This window comes from Strigops habroptila, chromosome Z (assembly GCF_004027225.2).
Source record: "Strigops habroptila isolate Jane chromosome Z, bStrHab1.2.pri, whole genome shotgun sequence".
Taxonomy (NCBI): Eukaryota; Metazoa; Chordata; class Aves; order Psittaciformes; family Psittacidae; genus Strigops; species Strigops habroptila.
In genome coordinates, this window is record NC_044302.2 from 42098789 (window position 1) to 42121287 (window position 22499).

At 40.6% G+C, this 22499-nt stretch overlaps 1 protein-coding gene across 1 annotated transcript in view; it reads right to left on the reverse strand.

Annotated features, from left to right (window-relative positions):
* Window positions 1–183: 183 nt before the first annotated feature.
* Window positions 184–22499, reverse strand: part of ACO1 (aconitase 1) — a 38875-nt gene continuing 16559 nt past the window's right edge. The window contains exons 4-21 of the mRNA XM_030512763.1: window positions 22063–22200; window positions 18844–18913; window positions 18552–18735; window positions 16484–16623; window positions 15275–15446; window positions 14707–14807; window positions 13593–13709; window positions 12119–12278; window positions 8491–8626; window positions 7892–7976; window positions 7467–7623; window positions 6784–6908; window positions 6253–6357; window positions 5419–5561; window positions 3863–4010; window positions 3333–3455; window positions 2144–2329; window positions 184–893 (exon numbers count right to left, since the gene is read on the reverse strand). Coding sequence (XP_030368623.1) covers window positions 780–893; window positions 2144–2329; window positions 3333–3455; window positions 3863–4010; window positions 5419–5561; window positions 6253–6357; window positions 6784–6908; window positions 7467–7623; window positions 7892–7976; window positions 8491–8626; window positions 12119–12278; window positions 13593–13709; window positions 14707–14807; window positions 15275–15446; window positions 16484–16623; window positions 18552–18735; window positions 18844–18913; window positions 22063–22200 — 2404 coding nt within the window. The 3' untranslated portion in view covers window positions 184–779. The remainder of the gene's footprint in view (window positions 894–2143; window positions 2330–3332; window positions 3456–3862; window positions 4011–5418; window positions 5562–6252; window positions 6358–6783; window positions 6909–7466; window positions 7624–7891; window positions 7977–8490; window positions 8627–12118; window positions 12279–13592; window positions 13710–14706; window positions 14808–15274; window positions 15447–16483; window positions 16624–18551; window positions 18736–18843; window positions 18914–22062; window positions 22201–22499) is intronic.

The following is a 22499-nucleotide window of genomic DNA, read 5'->3' on the forward strand; positions in this document are numbered from 1 at the left end:
CCAGTATCTGACAGTATTTGTATTCATCTGGTCTCATGCAGATTATTCAATGAAACAAGAATTAAAACATAAGAAGTCAAGATTTGTACAACTCTGCTCCAACAGGGACAATGAGAAGAGTTTAAAGTCAAAGCTTTGTTCTGCATCTTGGTACTGAGGATAATATGACAAAAAACACCAAACTTTTTGAAAATAAATTTAATTTTTATCTATTAGAAATATTATCCCCAATAAGTCCACCTTTCCACAAAGGCTTAGATTTTAAACAACAAAGTTCACATTTTTAAGAATTAATAAACAGCTAAATAATTCATTTCAGTATTAGATTTAGATTCTGGTAAACTGAGTAAGAAAGCAAGTCAATATCAGGTAATCAGAAAGGAATAACAACTTTTTTATACTGTCAGTTAATTTCTGGACCACTGATATAAGCATAGAACTTAAATTCAGAGACATACTAAATTGACCAAATATATGAAATCAGCACATTATCTTCAACAGTTCCACATATTCGAGCAGTATTTTAATGACTTTTGCACTGTATTCTAATGTAAGTCAAGCCAACCACCATACAAAACAAATAGTAAATGCTGTTTAATTGGGCGTGTCCAGTTTCCTGATACACAGAATAATGCAGCATTGTAAACAAGCCTTCTAGTACAATCCACAAAAAACCTGTTCACTTTATGATTCACACTTTCAAATTTATGATTACCATCATTTTACTTTGCTCACCAGAAGCAGGCTTGTACCTGGACGTTTTTGCTTAATATTTTACATTAGGATGCCATTTTACGGATCATGTAGTTCAGAATGCCGCCATTGTGGAAGTAAGTGAGCTCCACGTCAGTGTCAAATCTCATGATGGCGTGAAAGGTTTTCCCAGTATCCAGCTGTTGGGATCAAACAAAGTCATTCAAGCAGCAGAACACTTACACATTACATGACATCATAGTAAAAGGACCATTACGATAGTTTTGCCTTCTGAAGAAATTGTGATAGAAAGCTAAAGTAAACAGGCACTTGACATCAGTATTTCTTTCCACAGGCTATAGCCAGCTGCTTAAGAGGAAAGTGGTTTAAAACAAACCATAATTAACACTGTCCTTGCATTGCATTTGCTGGCTCATTTAGATTTATTGTTGATATAAGCCTAGAGGCATAAAGCTGAGCATCCTTTCAAGTGGTTATACTAATTCTTGATGTTCTTCTAAGTGGTCATTCTTCTGGCTTAGGTTCAACAGCAATACTAATTTCATTAGCTCCTCTGTGGCCTAGTGCTTGGGAATTGGATTAGCACAAAGACAAGTACATGAAGTGAATAAAGCCAATGTGTTTTACTGAAGAGTCCCTAGTCAGGTACCTCCAGATGAATGCACAACATTAATCTGTGGCTGGTAAGCTGACCAGCTCTTTGGGATCTATATTTTCTCCATTTCAGGACAGTTGATGAGGCACATGTAAAAACCTATTGTTAGAAACTAATCCAGGGAGGCCTGCATTAAACAAACGTGCAATAAGTAGATTGTTTTGCTAACTGCAGTAAAAGAGCAGACTTCAATGCTATCAGGTTAAATCAGTTTTACAAATGTTCCAATCAAGAATAAACCAAATTTTTCATCATAGATGCTAATATTTTTCAAGAAGGGGCATAGCTTCAGAGGCAAAGCTAGACAAAAAGTAGTCTTTCAAATATAGGGCCTGAAATTTAACTACATTTTATGCTGGCTATCCTTTAGACTTCACTTTGAATGCTACAGTGTACAATATTTTGTCAGTTATCAATTAATTATTTTAAATTCATTTAAATAGATTAGTTTAATTTATTTAATACTTACAGTTCACTTTCTATTTTGCTTCAAACATTTAACGGAGACAGAAAAAACTATAGTGGGCTTGAATGACTGGTCCAAAATACAGGACTGCTTTGTGCTAAATAAAACAGTTTGGGCATGCTGCTTTTATATCCCATCATAGCAAATCCCTCTTAGAATGACTGTTTTCATCTCTCTCACTATCTCAATTCCCCCTCTCTCAAGCAAGAGAAACTTACTGCCATATGAAAGCACATTGTTTGAAGAGACAGTTATTTCTGAGATACATTACAGTGATTCAGAAAATTCAGCCCCTAGGTATCCCATACCTTAATCTGGACATTCATCTGCGGTTTTAGGTTTTCAGGAATTACAATCGTGTAACGCTCCCGTCCAGTGAGACCTAAAGTCCCTGCATCCTCTCCAGGCAAATACTGCAGAGGAATCACTCCCATTCCTACTAGGTTGCTCCGATGAATTCTCTCATAGCTTTCAGCAAGCACGGCCTTGACACCCTGGGAAATACACAACAGCTATAGTTATCTTCATGGTTCAGGGTAGCCTTTCTATGCTCATAGGAAGGAAAATGGTACATTTGCAGTCCCTCTCCATTTCATTTATCAGCTACTGTTACAGTTAGCAGGTTGGTCTGACAGTGGACTATCTTGATTATATATTAACTTTCAAGTATCTTTAAAAGAAGTGTGATTGATTGTCAAAAAATTACATACGCTTTCTAAGGAATCCTGCATACTTCTTTAACATATCTTACATAGACCACCATTAGTCATTTCCATAACTCTTGCTAATTCAGTGCTGCCCTCCTACACTACAAGCTCCAGGATGCAGTTCAATTAATTTCTAAATTTCTACATATTAATACAGTTAAGACAAAAAAATATTACCACTGGATAAAACCCTCAAAAACTTAGACAAATGTAATCTTAAACATCAACTCTTACAAATCTTTGTTTAATAATACACTATTGCCTTCGCGAATTCCACACCAAAAAAGCCTGAATCAGACTTCAGCCTGGTAAATAAGTGCAAGACAAGACAAAGAAAGAAGCAGGTATTTCACTGTATGTGGATTTCTATTAGGCTCCTATAACAGTACTGCTAAGCACCCCTTCAATCTGCATGGTGAAGCCATGCTAAATTTCATTTTCACTAATGCTACATTTCTTTTACACTTTCTATCTTCCCTGCTAAGTGAGTTGAAGGAGGCAACTGGAAGCAGACCCAAGGTTTCCTGGCTTGCGGTAAGCTACCTTTCTGGTGTAGCTTTTTGGATTTCTAGCTGAAGATCAGGAAAGGCTTCCAGTCTAATAAATATATTAATATTTAAATAGTTTTTTAACTCTACTGTGGCTTTTGGAGACAGCTGAGATTTCAAAATAGCTCTTGCTACCAAAAGAGAGAATGAGCTACCCAGGATGTTGGTCATAAGCTAGTCTTCCCAACAAATTAATGCACTTTTAAGAACTGTCCTCCTCCTAGTTTACTGTAGTCACTCACCAAGAGGAATGGTCCTTTAGCTGCCCAGTCTCTGGAACTTCCTGCACCATATTCCTTCCCAGCCAGCACAATCAGAGGATGGCCAGCCTGCTTGTATCTTTGTGCAGCATCAAATACATCCAGCTGGAATAAAAATGCCAAACACTTACATGCTTTCTGGGGGCAGAAGCACAGTTCCAGGGAAACAAGGAGAAAAAGCATCCCCACATAAACAGCTCAAGCCCACACTTTCCACCAAGCAGCACTTTCGGGGTATTGACCATACAGTGCTTCGTGGCTTCTAGCCTGATCTCACTCCTAACACAAACCTGCACTTCCCACTACCATTTCTACAGTGGTTATACTCTCCACTGATACACCTGATAGCACCACATGTGTGACCTGCTTCCCTCGGTCAATGAAGCTCCTCTCCTCTCATTAGCTTTACTTTAAAGGTACTTAAGTAAATGACCCCAGTTGTAAGAAGGAAAGCCAGTACTAATCCACTCTATTGTCAATAAGCCCCAGTTTAGATTAGCATGCGTACTTACAGTTTCCCCAGAAGGGAAATGGACAGTCTGAGGTCCTTGTTTATCAATAAATTTGTTCACCAAGCGAATGTTTGCAAATGTTCCTCTGGCCATGACAGCATCATTCCCTCTGCGGGAGCCGTAAGAATTGAACTCTCGAGGAGTCAAGCTATTTAGGGAAAAGAAAACAAATAAAAAAAGTAAACTTGTTGGTTTTAGACTGAAGCACTCTGTGCTTTAAAAAAAGAAATGATCTGGTGTTTCTGAGGCAGGTATCTACATAGTTCCCACCATGGCAGTGGCGTCCAGTTAGCTGATTTTGAAGGGAATAAGAAAACCCCAAACAACAAAAAAATAAACCAATCAGAAGCATACCTACAGCTTGGTCACAGAAAGCAGCTTCTATAGTATTCTTATCCCTTGCCTTAGAAAGCAGTATCTGATAATGATTCAAAGATATTGATCACATTAAGTCAGAAGATGCAATAGGATTCGTAATAGCTGGCTACTGTAAATACTCCTTACTATTTATATTACCATAGCATACAGAACAACGGTAGAGACACCACTGTGCTAAAACATCTAAAAGGCACAGAGATGCAAGTTAGAACTCCAGAAGAAAATGTTCATTTATAAACAGAGATATGGGAATGAAGGGACACTTCAGCCTAACCAGTAAACAAAAAATGTACTGGAATGTGACAAAAAATTGGACTGTTTGCACTGGGCTACCTCCAAACAGCAGCTATGACATACAACAGCTGTTTTGTAATGTCCGCAGGACTCTGTAGATTTCAAAGTGACTGATAGCAGAGGGCCAAAGAGTTAAAAGCAGTAGATTTCAGTAGATCACATTGTTCTAATAAATTTCCTCTTCAGAACTATTAGGTCTACTGAACTATTTTTTTCTTTTAATAATGTCAGTGCTGTTCCTCAAAACACCACTGAAATTGTGAGAAGTGCTAAACCAAACAATAGAAGTATTATATTATCTGTGAAAACCGAATAGGGCAACTCAGCAAGTCCTAGTCTTGCGTTAAGTTGAACCCCTTGTTAGACTGACAGACTGGCCATAGGAAAAGACAGCAGTTTGGACTTCAACCACAATAGCTTTGCCAGTTTTTGCAGCTGCACTGAAACCTAAACTTCTGGATGTTCTGTAGCTCGTGATAGCCTAGATCTATGAAACAGTTGCACATGCCAGAAGAAACTAGCATAAAACAAATTTCTGGCATTAAGGACCATGAGAATTTTGCTTCTATCAGGGAGAAAAATCCTGATTCCCTTATTCATGAACAGACTTACTGCAAAACCTAACCTGAAAGTTATCTTTTTCCCCTCCTCCAAAGGTCTTCAGCTCTCCAGTGTTACAGATGTGCACACTATATCCAAGTTCTTACACTTGGTGAGAGCTGCTGAAAACAGCAGAGAAAAAAAATGCTTTTCTTTGTTCTTTTATGTATTCTCCAGGCATTCGTCAAGGTATACAAGCATATATGTGAGCCTGTAACATGGTAGAGTAGTTGTGGCTTGTTTCCTCTTTCCAATTTATAACAAGATCAGGAAGTAGAGCTTACCCTCTGCTGGTCAAATAACGGGCTGCAGGACTATTTCTTGCTATATTCCCAGCTGGAGAGATGTGGTCCGTTGTCACAGAATCCCCAAAATGCAACAGGACATAAGCATCTTCTATCGTTTTCGGAATCTGAAGAGCCAAAGTCTAAACCATCATAAATATAAACAAGATCATTAAAATATGAAACAGAACTCCTTTATCTTTCTCAAAAGTGCAAATTGCAAAATAAAGTCTGCCTTTTTATGTAAGTTGGAAGAAAGAAAAGACCCCAACACTATTAAAAACTATTGCATTCTTGAACAAAATACAATGTCCTGGCTGTCTGCCAGCAAGTTCATGGGTGAAGAAAATAGTTGAAGCAAAAAAACCCCACAACATTAACTATGCTTCCTGTGGCGTACGCATGAAAGTAGATGAAAACCCAGGATTCCTAGACATCTGCATGCATTGAAATCTGCATTTTCTTTTAAATGGTACTGAAATAGCAATGTGAACACTGAACTACTTGATGCAAAAGGCAGGCAGGCAGAATTGTGGGGTTTGTTTCCTGTCCTTTTCCCTCACTTGCTTTGTGACTATTTTGAAGTATATAAACTTAAAAGGAAAACAAGACTTTTCAAAAGCCCTGAAGTGACTGCGAATCCTTACAATCTTCATATTCACTCATGACTTTGTATTAAAATGAATGGAATAGCTCAATTCTAACATTTGAGAAGCAAGGCCTCAACAGGCTATGATGGATGCTCCCAGGCCCCTTGAAGTGGCTTTGCCTCACCTTTAACATTAGTCAAGGTAACACACTTTCGCTCGACTCAAAGGGAAAGCATGCACATACCAGACCATCAAAGAAAGGTGGAGACTTGATGTAAGTTGACTTGGGATTCCAAGTATATAGTTTATCTGAAGGAGCTTCTAAGGCATTCCAAGATTCATTTACTGTCTGAAAAACAAACAAAAATATCTCTCTGATTTCTAAGTTTTCAGAAGCAACAGAATTACTTCAGAATCCAGGTAAAATTACAAATTTTATCTGTGAAGCTGGAACATCTCACTTTCTAGTATCAGCCTACTGTTTAAAACACATCACCTATACATTACATTAAAAAATGTCATGAAGAAGCAATTTTGAGGACAGAACTGTCTGTAAGAGCCAATTAATTAACCAGAAGCCATTAAAAAAAAACAAAAAAACCAAAAAAAAAACCCCAACAAAAAAACCCAGACCAAAACTCATTTGAATACTTATCAGAACAGGAGCAACAGCAATAGCAAGAAAAGGTTAATTTCATTATCAAGACCAGCTTATTTAACACATTCAGAATAGCACAGTACATCAATCAGCGTACTGCCCAGGGGATTAATTCACCTCTATTTTTTGGTAGACCTCCTTGAACATTCCAGGAATAACAAACTGACGCTCAACAGCCTGAATCTCATTTCTTGTTGGCCAGATATCTTTCAGAAAAATCTTCTTCCCCGAAGCATTTGTTCCTGTAGAAAATGGTATTGTTATGTTTTTTGCATAAATTTTTCATTTAAAAAAAGAAAAGTTTACCATGGTGTCCTCTAGTTGTATGTTTCTTCTAATCTTGTCAACATTCATGAGACACACTTTTCCACTTACAAGGGTCTGACAGAAGAGGGCCTCATAAACTTGATGATTCCTGTACATATACACCTTCTTTTGCCATTTCTGATGACCTTCCAGAATAATTTATAGAATAATTCAGGCTGGAAAGGATCTTTGAGGGTTGTCTAGCTGCACTACCTGCTCAAAGATAGTCTACTAGGTCAGTTTAGTCATGAAAGACTGTTACACCCAGATACAACCCAAAAGATGCCCCTGTGGAATTAGAATACTGGCTTGGCTTCCCCCTTTCTCCATCATGCAGACTCCTTGTTGCTCTGTTTGTTAACAATTCCATGCTTTCTATCCCTGACATACTCGCACATTTGAAGCGTCTCCCTAGCACAAATATTTCTGAAGAGCTTAATTCAAACCAGTTTAGTTTATAAGCTGTGAGAAGAAGCATCCTGACACTGTCTTACCCAAACACTCTTTCTCAAAGTCGATCCGGACGGTCCCTGCAATTGCATAGGCTATCACCAATGGTGGGGAAGCCAGGTAGTTAGCACGGGTGTTGGGATGGACACGTCCTTCGAAATTCCTATTGCCAGACAACACGCCCACTGCTACCAGGTCTCCCTGAAAGACAGAATTTGAGACAACGGTATCTGAGATGCTTGCAGACTCCATACACCAGCAGATCTGTAGAGCTGTGCTGTGGTGCAGCATCAATGACTGGACAGTCATAGAACTGTCTCCTTCCAAACAATTCCAAAACACTTCCCATGGAAAACAGAATATAGACTTCACACACATGTATACTACTTTGCATAGTATAAGAGAGCTCAGAACAGCACACAACAGAGAACAGCTTACCTAAATAAGCTGCACAGGAAAAACCGCATACCTGTGTAATGGCCCGGACAACAGGCTCTGGTAGGGGTCCACTATTGCCAATACATGTCATACAGCCATAACCTACCACATCAAACCTAGACAGAGCACAAAAAGCATTAGTGAACAAAAAGCTATTTTGGAGCGAGACATTCAACCCCTCAGCAGTTGGCTAGGGTTACTTTCAGAAGATGTACTGCTTTAAGAAGCGAACTGTTGCCGAAACCAGCATTTTTGAGAATGCTCAATTCTTATTGTTGCAGTAACTTGCTACGCACGCAGAATAAAGAGCTAGGAAATGTGTTATCTAACAAGATGAACAACAATGTAAAGTCATTTATGTTATTTTAAAACCATTAATCTTGAAAAATAACCCATTCTCCTGCTTAAGAACATGAGTCTTCCAGAAGCTACAGCAGGCATCAGGGCCCTCTCCCTCACTGGCGCAGTCAGCCAGCACAACAGCAATGCACTAACTCAGGCAGGATAATGCGGCAGAGTACCTGCCATATCCTTTAAGCTGTACAGAGAAATACTTACTCTATTGCATTGCTTGTTGCCAATGCTTTTAGTTAAGAAGCCATAGGACAACAGTAGGAAAAGCACTCTTACCCTAGTTGGGAAAGGTAACTCATAACTCCACTCTCCCTCAGATAGTAAGTGACAACCCCGCTTCCTGGGGACAGGCTAGTTTTAATGTATGGCTTCACTGTCAAACCAGCTTCAACAGCTTTCTTAGCAAGCAATCCTGAAAAATGCAAAGGATAGTTGCAGTTTTCCTGGAAGTGGGACAGTTTGGTGGATCAGCAGATTAAAGGAAGTACCATTAAATAACTGGAAAATAGAAAAGGCTCCATTTCCAGCAATGAAATAGTACAGTGAGCCAACAGCACAAATCCCAGAATAACCAGCTAGACCTCCAGTGCTCACTTGAGTTGTAGATCCAGCCTCCAATTTCTGCTTCACTGGAAAGCAGCTGGAAATTGCATTCAACAAGATACACTCGCACTCAGACAGCATGTAGACAATTCAAAACTCAGGACGCTATTTGTAAGACAAGTGTCTCACAATAAAACGCAATGAAGAATTGTTAACTTCCCACTTATGGTGGGCTAGTGACCCAGTACTGATGTAACTGCCAACATATGATCTGCTGTCCTCAGAAGCAGATGGCTGTGAGAGCACCAGCTCTGGCCCTTATCACTACCAACCAACCTCACAATCTACAGCTTTTTGCAGGAGTGCTGTTTTAGCACCCCTGGATTTGTAACACGCATAGAGATGCTGTAGTATAGCATATGTTACCAGAAACACATTTATCCTGGATTTCTACCTTTTAAACAAATTGTCCACACACACATAAGTGTTCAGAAAACAAGCTCTCTCCAGCCCTTTCCCAGGATGGACGCAAAGAAGCCGCAGCTATGCAAAACTTCACATTACCATGCCACATTCTCCCTCACACATTCACTTAGATAAGAAAATATACAGAAGCTCTGCTTTGATCCAGCATGATCTCCAACAGTTAGAAGTCAGACTGTTCTGTCTGCCAGCTGTTTGGCAACTGTATTAGATATTATCTGGAGACCTCCACTTGTAAGTGGTGTGTGAAAAGGCCTACACTGATAGATTCGGAGGCCTAAAGGTAGATACATTAATTTAAAAAAGCTGTTCTATTGCTGAAATTGCTGAGGCTCCTTAGCTGCCAGAGAGAGCTGTGGAAACTGAAACTCTTAGATACCTCTGCAAAATGTGACATGAACAAATGATCATCCTAGGCCATCCCAGGACAACCTGTTTGAAAGTGTTGGCTTCTGCTTTCCTGCCAATACCAGTTCTGAAAAGAATGCAAAGACAAACTAAAAACTGGCAAGTAAATGCCAGAATTTAAGTTACAACAAAACCTTAATCCAACGCAGATCAGGCTGTTAAGGCTACTTCAGCATACGCTCACTATTCCGACAGACACACAACCCTGGCACATCATTTAGTGCACAGGATATACAGTGGCAGTTTGAAACAACTATTCCTATTTGGGACTTCTTTCAGCTTGGTTAGTGTGAGATCACTGTATGTTTTATTTACTTTCATTTCAAACCCTACTCTGAAAGCCAAATAAACATGTTTCTTGTGGTTATCTTGGAGGCTCTCAACACTGTAATGTATAAACAGTTGCTGGAGACTGACGATTACTTTTTCTTTCCTTGACAAGGTCAAAGCACAAGCACTGCTACTCCAAAAAGCCACAAAGGTATGAGTACCCACTAAATCTGAGCGCACATGCTAAGATCCTTGTTCTTCAGGCTGCTGTGTGTTAAGTAGTAGTGAATGTGTTCAAAGTACCTACTTTACTTGTACCTTGCAGTGTATTCTGCACTTGAAAACCTGGCTGTTAAGCTAAACAGGCTGAAAGATCAGGATCCCCACTGCCACAGAGAGTGTTAAAAATGCATGCTATTAGCCTGGGAGCCAAACACTTGGGGAAACTATATGCTAAGCAGGTAGCACAACTGTAGCATGCGCCCATCTACAACTAAGGTATCAGACAGAGCAAAGAGACTATGTGGAGGAAACCTACTTCTTGATCCTTGGAAGAAAGAAATACAGCTCTATTTCTGTGATCATGATCAGGATGGAACTGAGGAAAGAAGCATGCTGATTTGGATGTTCTGTCAAGGGCAAGTGAATTGGGAGACTTTGTTCAATTCTGCTCTTCTCGAAGGCTTAAAGAATAGAGCAGGTCTCTCCTCCACTTCCTTTTCCACCCCACATCCTAGTTGATGATGGGCTTTGACATGTTGCTAGGAATTAAAGACGTTTTGTACGTGGGAAGAGGTGAGCTGCCAATACACCTTTTGCCTCTCATCTTATCATTTGGCACAACCAAGTCTGGCCTCATCCTCTTGGCACCCTCCCTTCACATACTTAAACACACTGATCAGGTCACCCCAAGCCTTCTCTGGGCTGAACAGGCCCAGCTCCCTTAGCCATTCCTCATAGGAGATGCTCCAGACCCTTAATCATTCTAGAAGCCCTTCACTGGACTTGCTCCAGGAGTTCCATGTTTCTTTTGTACAGAGACCACAACTGGACACCGTACAGGTGAGGCTGCACCAGGGCTGAGCAGAAAGGGAGGATCACCTCCCTGAACCTGCTGGCAATGCTCTTCCTAAGTCAGCCCAGGATACCATTTGCATTCATGGCTATAGGGGCACACTGCTGGCTCACGGACAACTTGTCCACCATGATTCCCAGGTCCCTCTCCACAGAGCTATTTTTCCGCATTCAGCCCCCAGCCTGTACTGATGCACAGGGTTGCTCCTCCCCAGGTGCAGGATCCTGCACCTGTCTTTGTTGAATTTCAAAAGGTTCCTCTTTACCCTTGTCTTCAGCCTGTCCAGATCCTTCTGAATAACAGCACAGCACAGCACTATGGAGTATCAGACACTTCTCCCACTTTTGTATCACCAGCAAACTTGCTGGCGAGGCACTCTATCCCATCACGCAAGTCACTTATAAACAGTAAGCCCTAATGCAGCCCTTAAAGTGACAGGGTCTATGGATATGTTTGTGACAGAAAGAAATATGTGAGCATGCAGACAAGCACTGTGAAAGAGGGCTGAACTGGTCTAGTACAGATTGAACCCTTTGAGCTGACTCTCTTAATTCATATTTTGCTGCCAGAAGAACACATTTGGAATGAGAAATTTTCTGCCCAGACGAGCCAGGTTAAAAACGAACAACCTCCTGACCTGAAATTTAACACAACCTAATTTTACCCATCCCCCTCCATACTCTCAGACTCTTGCTGTAACAACTCACTACACCTCTAGCAAAACATGTGTTTTGTACTCTGCTGCTAGGTCAGAGCACCTTCAGACTTAAAATTCAGAGACTGTTCTTCACTGTCCCTCTTCTTGTGGCTCTGACTTTCAATAGCCTCTTCTCAGGTCTATATAACAGCTTCTTTGCATTTGAACAAGTGTCAGAGGCGCCAGTTAACTCAGTTCCAGCTTGCCCCGTGGAGAAGACAGTGCAAGAAGTATACATTTTCTTCAACCCACATTTCTAGCTACAATTCCAGAATTCATTCTGCTATCCTTAGGGACTAAGTTCAGTTTTAGCACTTCAAATAACAAACAACACTGTGCATGTAGAATTACATCAGTATTGTATTTGTCTTTAGGACACACAGCCAGAGCCATAAAGAAACTACTGCACATTAAGGAAATAAGCTTACCTGCTCCCAGCATAACTGAGGGATTACTGGTGTTTGTACAGCTTGTAATGGCAGCAATCACTACTGAACCGTGAGCAAGCTCGAAGTCACAGCCCTCAAAATTGAACTTGACTATGCTGTTGTGTTGATCTGGGGCAATTTGAAATCCCTTAAATCCTTGCTGTAAGAGGAGAAAGTGAGAATCAAAAGGATGTGGTTAATATCAATATTTTGACTGGATATTAGTATGGGCTGGGAACTTCACAAATGAGAAGCATCTGCCAATCACATCCATGCTTGCACTTTTAGGTCTGGTGGTGAAGGCTTGCATTTCTCGGCAGTCAAATTGGGTCAAAAATTATTTTTCTAGGGTCTATCCTATTCTCTGTTTACTGGTAAAAGAGGCAGCTTTTGCAGTAGAATGTATTTGTGTTTTCTTCCTGCATGAATATATCCTTCTCCAGATTGCTCAGATGCTTCTTGCTTCCAGATGCTCTAGATTCCTGACCACATATAGTCTTGTTACACAACCTAGTCCTGAGATTTTAGACATAACACGTAAGATTTTTTTAAGCCACGAATATAAAACAGTTCAAACTTAGTATATACTAAGAGCTGACTTGACAGGCAAAAGCCTGACAGTTGAAAAACAAAAAAAAAAAACCCAACAAAAAAACCCAAACCCAAACCAAAACCTACAAACCAAAAACAAAGAGCCAGAAAGCACCGTTCATGATATGAAAAATTACACTTATAGATGTGAAAGCACAAGGTCATTAAATGGCGTTTGGAATGTGTATCAAAACAAGAATTATTGGGAATTGCTTATTTTGATTCACATCACTAGATTTCTGTACTGCCTTTAACAAGGGCAGTTACTGTATCAAGTAAGGATTCAAGCTGATTTTGGAAACTTAAGCATCCGGCTATATTAATTCAAATTAAAATCTTGCTCTTCTTTCAATGACTGGATAACGTAGGCAGAAGTCTTTTTTCCTATCTTTACCACCAACATTAAAGAGCCACAGACACACATGCAGTTCTGATCTGACAAAAGATTGAGTACTGAATGCAAAACTATGTTGCGGAGCTCAGGGCGTAACCTGCCTGGAAAGATGATCTGGGTAGTTAGCACAGAGCTCAGTGCAATAGCTGCTTCTAACAATACCCACCATGGTCCACTCTAACAATATCCACCGAGGCTAGTTCCTAAATTCCTAGTGTATATCAAAACCATATTAGGCCTAAGACTGATCTAAAATCAGAAATAACTACTATTTCAACAGGACACAACCAACTTCCTATGAGAGAAGCATCACCCCACTTTTAAACTACCCATTGTTGATGTAATCTTCGAAACTGTATTCAAACATCCTCATTTACTTTCCATATGCAAATAAACAACACAGACATTTACCAGAATGTAGTTCCTGAATACTGAACAACTTCTAGAAACATGCATTAGTTTGTACGCCCAAAGGTTCCTAGTCTCTACCTTGGCTCCCAGACAAGTCTCAAAGTCCTTCTTCATATCCGAAACAGCAACTTTGTCCTGGGGTCTTTTTGGTCCACTGCAGCAAGGCACAACAGTACTGAGATCCAACTCAACAACCTGTTCAGTAAGAGGAAGAGAGAGTGGTTCAGCACTCCACGACAAGTTAAAGCCAGTTAAGCTACCTCTGCTGCTGAACCAGGGCTAAGTCTGCATATCTTTGTTTGTTTGCAGAAATTAAAGATACATGAGAAGAGAAAGATCCTAAGAAAAGAAACTATTCTACTTTTAAACCCTGCCAGCTCCCAGGTATGGCTGCCAGAAGTACCCTTGTTATTGAAAATCCAAAGTGTGACTAAAGCATCTAAACAATATAGACAATTTCAAAAATTATGTCCTTTCACATGCTAGCAGCAGGGTCCTCTTCAGAAAACAATGATGTGAAGAAATCCTGGAATTGGCATAAACCAAAGCAGACTATTCATCTTGGCCTTGGGGAAAATATTCCGTCTATTCTAAAAGAGATTATCATATTTCCTGTTCCTCACCCATGTTTCAACTTTCTTGCTGCATCTTCCTTCCTATATTTATTAAGGTTTTTGAATAATCATGCAAACCTGAACATAAGTTAGAAGGTAAATTCTTTCTGTAGAGAAAACCAGGAATATCCTTGATTTTCCTGGACACTGAGTAAGATCTTGATTTTCTTGCACACAGAACAGCTTGTGTGGTCTGCAGTTACCACACAGTGCTTCTAAGTGTCCTGATTCACACAACAAAATAAGTTACTGAAAAGAAGGGTAAAACTGGGACAAAGCTTGCACATACACCATCCACATTACCTTCATAGCTCTGAGTCTGGACTGGACTTCTCAAAACTACATGGATCAAATCGCAGAATCTGCACCAGCTACAGCTCAATTGAGAGCAAATCTATACCTATGCCACAGTTTTCATGAGAGCCAGCTGACTCATTCCACTGTGCCCTAAGCTGTGTGGACCAAGCCAATAAGGAGTCCCATGTCTATTTCTGAGTTTCTATGCAAAACAGGCAATTGTCACACTAAAACAGGTCAGGGCATAAAGAAAGGAGCCAGAAGACAGAGTAGTTTCTAACCTGTGTGAAGTCTGGATCCTGAGAGGAGTTCTTGAAATCTCTTAGCATTCCCACAGCCTCAAGATACTTTTTTGTGCACATAACTTTCTCTTTATCACGGCCTAAGATGAAAGACAGATATAGCAAAAACAAAACACAAATGAAACTGAGGCGCTACCATGTGACAGAAAAATAAAAAAATGTGTAACAAGCTATTTCACTGTTCACACTGTATACACTGCTTTACAAAACCCTTTCAGCACAAACATTAGAAACTCGCTAGAAACAAAGCAAATGAACAGACTTAGTGGCTTTTGCAGAACAAAAACTTGGGTTCCTGCTTTTTTCATCTGGACAAGCTAGGTTTGGGTGGGTCTAAGCAGGCAGTTAGATGCAAAACAGTCTAAAACTTGGCTCTTCCTAAAAAACATGGACCCTAAAAGCAAGAAACAGCCTGAATAAGCAAGCATGGATAAAAAAAAGCACTCACGCTCCACGTGGTTCAACCCCATTGCTGACTACACCATATAGACCTGGAGTCCTTGCTTTCAACTACACCTTTAACCCATGGTTATCTTCTTACACTCACCAGTTTGTATCAGGTACCCAATGCTAATATCATCCACTGGGAAAAAGGCAGCTGTTGCTCCATACTCGGGACACATATTGGCAATGGTGGCTCGGTCAGCAATTGACAGCTGGGCTACACCAGGACCAAAAAACTCCACGAATTTACCCACGACTCCAACTTGGCGAAGGTGCTGTTATAAAAATACATTGTCTGTGTCACTGCTAGGTGTCAAACGACCTGAGCATGTATGTTACGAAATCCAGCTTTCAACTTCAGAGAAACCTTTTTCAAAGGTTTCTACAGCCATTTGAAACCAGGAAGCTTTGGTAAACTAAATCACAAAGATGAGGACACAGAGATGTAAAGTTTTAATAATAAGGTACAACACGGGGACTTATTCCTTATAAACTTGCTCTTCCTCTCATTTAAACCAGAGTCTGTCTTAGAACAAATATTTTTCTCAACATGATGTTCTAAGGAGAGGAGAACAATGTGGGGTCTTTAGCCAGCAAACCTAGGAAGATGAGGAAAAAGAAAGAAATAACTGCACAGGTACATGAATCAAACTGTAAATGACTGAAAACACACAACATCTGGACCAACTCATTAAAAAAAAACCCAAAATGTTGGTTTTCCCCATTTGGAAGCTCTCTCTAGAGACCTCATGCTCACCCCATGATGAACGTGTGTATCAAATTTCTGAGCTCCAACAACATTAATGCTGACCCAGTAATGCTCTTAATTCAGTCACAGTCCACAGAGTGAATAAACATATCATGAACACGATACGTGAGCCAAACAGCTGCAGATCAAAGAAATCAGACTGCAGCGCTTACTGTCTGTTTTCAGGTTTTACACTGCCTTATCTTAAATGGGGACTTCAAAAAAGAAAGTCAGTGTGGGGTTTTTTGAGGCAGTAGAGAAACAAGATCCTTTTACAAGCAGTGTGTTCCAAAACAGGTGTGCACATGAGGATTTGAACAAGCTATAAGATACCAGCTCTCTGTTCTATTTTGTCTGGCTTCTGAGAATCATGTTTGTCTAGCAAAGTTGTGGTTGTCCTTGGGCACCTGATTCCAACCCACACAGAGTGATAAAGCTTAAAGAAAAGTCAAAAATGACTACATGGAAGCACACACAGGGCTCCTAAGCATGCAGTACAGTGGCTCTGTCCTACAGAACACACATAGCTTCCAGCAGTAATGGCAAAGAAGTGATGTTAATTACCTTAGTAATGGTGAGCACAATGTCAGTGGACGTTACCAGTGGCTGAGGGTTACCTAGCAGCTTATAGCCAACCACCTCAGGAAGCACCATGCTGATCGGCTGGCCCAACATCACTGCTTCTGCTTCAATGCCACCAACACCTGTACACAACAGAAGTATATAATCCAACTCTTCAGTTAGTAATATATCAACTATAGACCCACAAAGTACAATTAACTGATGATGATTTGATTTAAGGTGTGAAAGGAGAGAGAAGGCAGACAGTCAGAGGGCTTAGCCTTTTGCTAAGTGGCACTCCTCATCTTGCTTCTGTTTCTGCAAGGTTGGGCTTTTTAATTTCTTTCTATTTCATACTTTCGTCTTTGTTCCTCAGCCATTAGCTAGGATATTAGGTAATTCTAAGTAACTTACTCTGAGCACGTTTGACTTTTACAGTAACAGATGTAGAAGTTTTATTTAACAACTTAAGCATTCAGTGCGTAACCAAAGACATGCAATTGAATGTGCTGTGCTGTGAAACGTGTGCAGACCGTGACTGCTGGTCACTAAACAAAAATTTAAGAAGTTATTTTGAAGGAAGGAAAGATCAGAGTCAAGAGCACAGACTGTTCTAAAGAATACTAACAGAAAAGCTACTTGTTAAGACAGAAATATCTTCCTTCTATCTATTAAGTTTCAAACAGGCTTAGGCATGTGCAGGCGGGAACCTATGTGTAAGCATCCTTCAGTACTAGAGAAATGGAAGTCAAATGACTACTTCATTTTGCTAATTTAACAAGGTGAAGTTTAATTTAATAAACACAATGCATTCTGTATTTGCACCTATCTTTCAATAGGACTCCTATCACCATGTCACAGGAAGATAAAAAGCTCAACTAAAGTTTGTGCTGCCACGTGTGGGATGACTGCAAACACTTTCATTTCATACCTATTTATTCAGTCAATAATTCAAACACTGCGGTTTGCCACTACAAGCAGAAAAAGAATTACTTGTATTTATTCCTGTAACAAGTGTTCTGAAGACTACTGGTATTAGAATACGCTTCATAGTGCTGTTTTTCACAATAGCCTCTCTGGCCATATTTAACTCACTCAGATTCAACTTTAAGCATTTTCAATCTAATAGACTATCTGAAGTACTTTCAGATAAGGAAACACTTTGAAAGTAGCTAAGTGACTAAGAAAAAAATGGATGTTCACTGATGCTTCAACTCCTTTGCTTTCCTAAATGACTATGATGTTTCCAGAAGTCTAAGTTAGTATTTTTCTTGCCTGCTTCCTGGTGATTTAAATGCAGAATAAAAAAAATATAAGAGGAAAAAACCCAAAACAGTACACGCACCAGAAACCATCTAAGGCTGTTATCAGAACAGGGAACTTAGTTACAAAGTCTTAAATAACTGTAAGAGGCCTTATCAGGTTCTTTGAATTTGAGGTTAGTCTGTGTACTGTGTATGGCTGTCAGGGAAATAACTTTTTTTTTTTTTCACAGCAGCCCATATATAGTGCCATCTGTGACCAAACCACTGTTGATAACACACCAGTGTTTTAGCTATTGCTCAGCTGTGCTTATACAGTGTCAAGCTCTTTTCTGTTTTCTCACTCTGCTCCTCAGCAGGTAAGCTGGGGTGGGCAAGACATTGGGAAGGGACACAGGCAGGACAGCTGACCCAAACTGGATGAACTGATACACCACGCCATATAACATCATGCTCACTCAGCATTAAAACTGGGAGACAGTGGGTGGGGGAATTTTTCCAAAGTAGCTGTTGCACAGGGACTGGCTGAGCTTTGGTGTGCTGGTGGGAGGTGGCTACTGATTGTCTCTGCACCACTTGCTCTCATTGCCTTCCCTTGTGTCCTCCTCCTTATCTTACTAAACTGTCTTTATCTCAACCCATGATTTGCTTCTTGCATTTGCCCTTCTGATTCTATATGCTCATCCTGCTGGCAGGAGAAGTTTGCGAGCAACTGGGTGGGGGCTAGCCTGCCAGCCAGGCTCAGCTCACCAGTCTAAAACACAGCTTAGTCAGACAACAGATTGCTCACGACACACTACTGCACATACCCCAGCCAAGCACTCCCAAGCCATCTATCATGGTGGTGTGTGAGTCAGTGCCCACCACACTGTCTGGATAGTAGTAGCCATCCTGATCCATCACCACTCTTGCCAAGTACTCCAAGTTCACTTGATGGATGATCCCAGAGCCTGGTGGAATAATTCTCATGTTTTTAAAAGCCTGAGAGCCCCACTGAAACAGAAGGAATTGGAATAAACAATTTTCAATGCATGTGAGCACTAGAAGAATTTTTATTCATTGCACTATTCTCCATGCAAATAGGATTAATTCTTTCGGTACCTTTAAGAATTCAAATCTTTCTTTGTTCCTTTCAAATTCCAGGTCCTGATTTTTTTGCAAGCTGTCTGAACTGCAAGTGAAAATAATCTGCTGTCAGAACAAAAGTATCCACCTGAAATTTATGTCTGGTCAGATATACCCAAAGGTTGAAAGAAAAGAATTATTAGCCAATGTTAATGCTGATCAATCTCAGATTTTTAATCTCACTGCAGCTGTAAACTGCAGGCAATCAATGACAAGGATTTAAGACATCTTAAGAGATAATAACTAATGCCTAGTTCAAGTGTGAGTGCCAGTCTGCATATTACATACGTGGCAGGCCTATAACTCGTAGCCTGAGAAAAGCTACACTACATGTTAGAGCAATGTGAAACTTCCAACACCTAAACCAGTAGCAATCAGCAAAGCGATTGCAGAACACAACTGCCCTGCAAATTTATTTTTGAAGAGGTTCTTACTGATGATACAGCACTACCTGATGCCCTTGTGTTTCAAAGCAGACAGGACTAACAAACTTTTCACTTGAAACAGCTGCCTAAATTGAGCCTAAAGAGTTTGAAAGAACTGAAGCATAGGGCTGGCCAATGATCTTGATGTATATAGCCTTACAGAAATAAAATAAGGCTGTGACAAAAAGTAGTTATTAGCAAAAAATTCTCTAAATGAAGTCCTGGATACTACTGATAACACAAAATGAATGGTATTAAAATAAGACAGAAAAAGAATCATGGTAGTTTATTTTGTCCCATGGTAAAGATGAAATACCTTGTTTACAAAGAAATACACTGTTTCCCAAAGATTGCAAAAAATTATGTGATGCAAATCAAAAATATAAAAGTTTAGCTTTTCAGCTTACTAAATTGGTGCTAGAACACCCACTGCCCCAAAAACCAGTTTCTAGATTATTATTTCTACTTTTGTGTTACGTGAAGATTAAGAATAGATGCAGCAAGACTAGAGGGAAAAAAAAAAAAAAAAAAATTCACAGAATCACAGAATGGTTTGGGTTGGAAAGGACCTTAAGATCGTCTAGTTCCAATCTCCCTGCCATGGGCAGGGACACCTCGCACTAAACCATGTCACCTAAGGCTCTGTCCAGCCTGGCCTTGAACACTGCCAGGGATGGAGCATTCACAACTTCTCTGGGCAACCCATTCCAGTGCTTCACCACCCTCACTGTAAAGAACTTCTTCCTTATATCTAACCTGAACTTCCCCTGTTTAAGTCTGAAGCCGTTCCCCCTTGTCCTACTACTACAGTCCCTAAGGAAGAGTCCCTCCCCAGCATCCTTATAGGCCCCCTTCAGATACTGGAAGGCTGCTATGAGGTCTCCACACAGCTTCTCTTCTCCAGGCTGAACAGCCCCAACTTTCTCTGCCTGTCTTCATACGGGAGGTGCTCCAGCCCTCTTATCATCCTCGTGGCCCTCCTCTGGACTCACTCCAACAGCTCCACGTCCTCATCATGTTGAGGACACCAGAATTGCACACAGTACTCCAAGTGGGGTCTCACGAGAGCAGAGTAGAGGGGCAGGATCACCTCCTTTGACCTGCTGGTCACGCTTCTTTTGATGCAGCCCAGGATACGGTTGGTTTCTGGGCTGTGAGCGCACACTGAAGCCGGCTCATGTTCAGTTTCTCATCAACCAACACCCCCAAGTCCTTCTCCTCAGGGCTGCTCTGAATCTCTTCTCTGCCCAACCTGTAGCTGTGCCTGGGATTGCCCTGACCCAGGTGTAGGACCTCACACTTGGCTTGGTTAAACTTCATGAGGTTGGCACTGGCCCACCTCTCAAGCGTGTCAAGGTCCCTCTGGATGGCATCCCTTCCCTCCAGCGTATCAACCGAACCACACAGCTTGGTGTCATCAGCAAACTTGCTGAGGGTGCACTCAATCCCACTGTCCATGTCGCCGACAAAGACGTTGAACGAGATCGGTCCCAACACCGATCCCTGAGGGACACCACTCGTTACTGGCTTCCAACTGGACATTGAGCCGTTGAGCACAACTCTTTGTGTGCGGCCATCCAGCCAGTTCTTTATCCACTGACTGGTCCATCTATCAAATTGATGTCTCTCCAATTTAGAGACAAGGATGTCGTGTGGAACAGTGTCGAACACTCTGCACACGTCCAGGCAGATGACATCAACTGCTCTGCCTGTCCATCAGTTCTGTATTCATCAGCTGAATTTCGACAGCTACATGCGTAAAATTTTTTGGCCTTTTTTCTCCCCTGAGAACTATGAAATGGCATCAGCAAGAATTTGTATCCTTACTAGCCTACAGTTAAAAAAAAAAGTAGGAAAAGAGTTATATTTGAAAACTGCCTGGCAACATTCTTCTTTGACGCAGACTTAGCAATACATTTCTGCTCAGAAGTTCAGTATTTTCATTCTAAAGAAGCCTCTAAATACTGGCACTGAGAAAGTGCACTTTATGTTCTTCAATTTCCACCTTCTTGGAATTTTATTCTTTGTAATGCTATAACCTTAGCAGCTCACTTCAAAACTATGTCCTATAGAGGATAATATATGCAGAGTATTTTAGCAGGCAAGGTAACTGCAGACTAAAAAACTTCAGGAGTTTGGAAGATGGAAGTAGGCTCATGTTTAGATATCACAGAGGGTAGGATGACCCCTATGCAGAGGTCTTGTATTTCATTGTGGGTCTAGTGAGTGCTCATCTTTTTGTAGCATGCTAAGGGTTGAACAGCGTTACGCTTCTTTCCTGTATGCATACAGGCCATATTAATCACTTGTGCTCTTCTGTGTGGAGGCAGTGAACCAGCAAACAGTTTGTCAGAGCTCAGCTAAGCTTGCCTTATACAAATAAAGAAGAAAGGAGACATTCTTGCTTGTCACTTCCAAAAAGCCTTCCAGGGTCAAAGAAGTGCATGTGGAAAAAAACTATTTCTGAGCAACTAATAATAATGCAGTACTATTATGGAAAATTATGATCACCACAGGTCTGGGCTGAGCCTGTTTCTATTAACATTTAATCCAGGCTTGTGCTGCTGAGAGATGCACAACAGAAAAAAATCAAAATTCCCCCACCTAATTCACAGCAACTGATATAACAGTCTAACTTTAAAAGTCTTAGAGTCTAGGACGTTGTAGTCCAAATGCTAAAAATATCACCAATGGAACTACCTCTACTCTCAGTAACTGGATCCAGCTTACCTATCACTATTAAGAAGTAAGAGTTATTTTGTATCCTTACCGCCTGTTAAAATCAACCTGGATGGAATGATCTATCACCAGGTCAGCAGGACAGACAGGATTGATTTTTTCGGGGTCCCCACCAAGTTTCTTCACAGCGTCACGCATTGCAGCAAAGTCAACCACAGCAGGTACCCCACTAGGAGAGAAATAGGCAAGGTGAAGCAATTTGGAAAAGAAAAAAACCAAACCAAACTCAAAACCAAGAAAGAAAACATAACTAAGACCCTGAGATATGGAACAGACACCTACAGTCACATACAAAGCAAACAACAGCCTTACCAGAGTCTTGAGATCATTACTCTGTGGCAGAGACAGAACCCTTGGGAAGAAAACGCCAAGAGAGCAGAAGGAACAGAGCTATATCTATATCCTGAGCACAGTAGGAATGAAAAAGTAAAACCAAAATTCATCAAGTAACAGATACAGTTTAACATG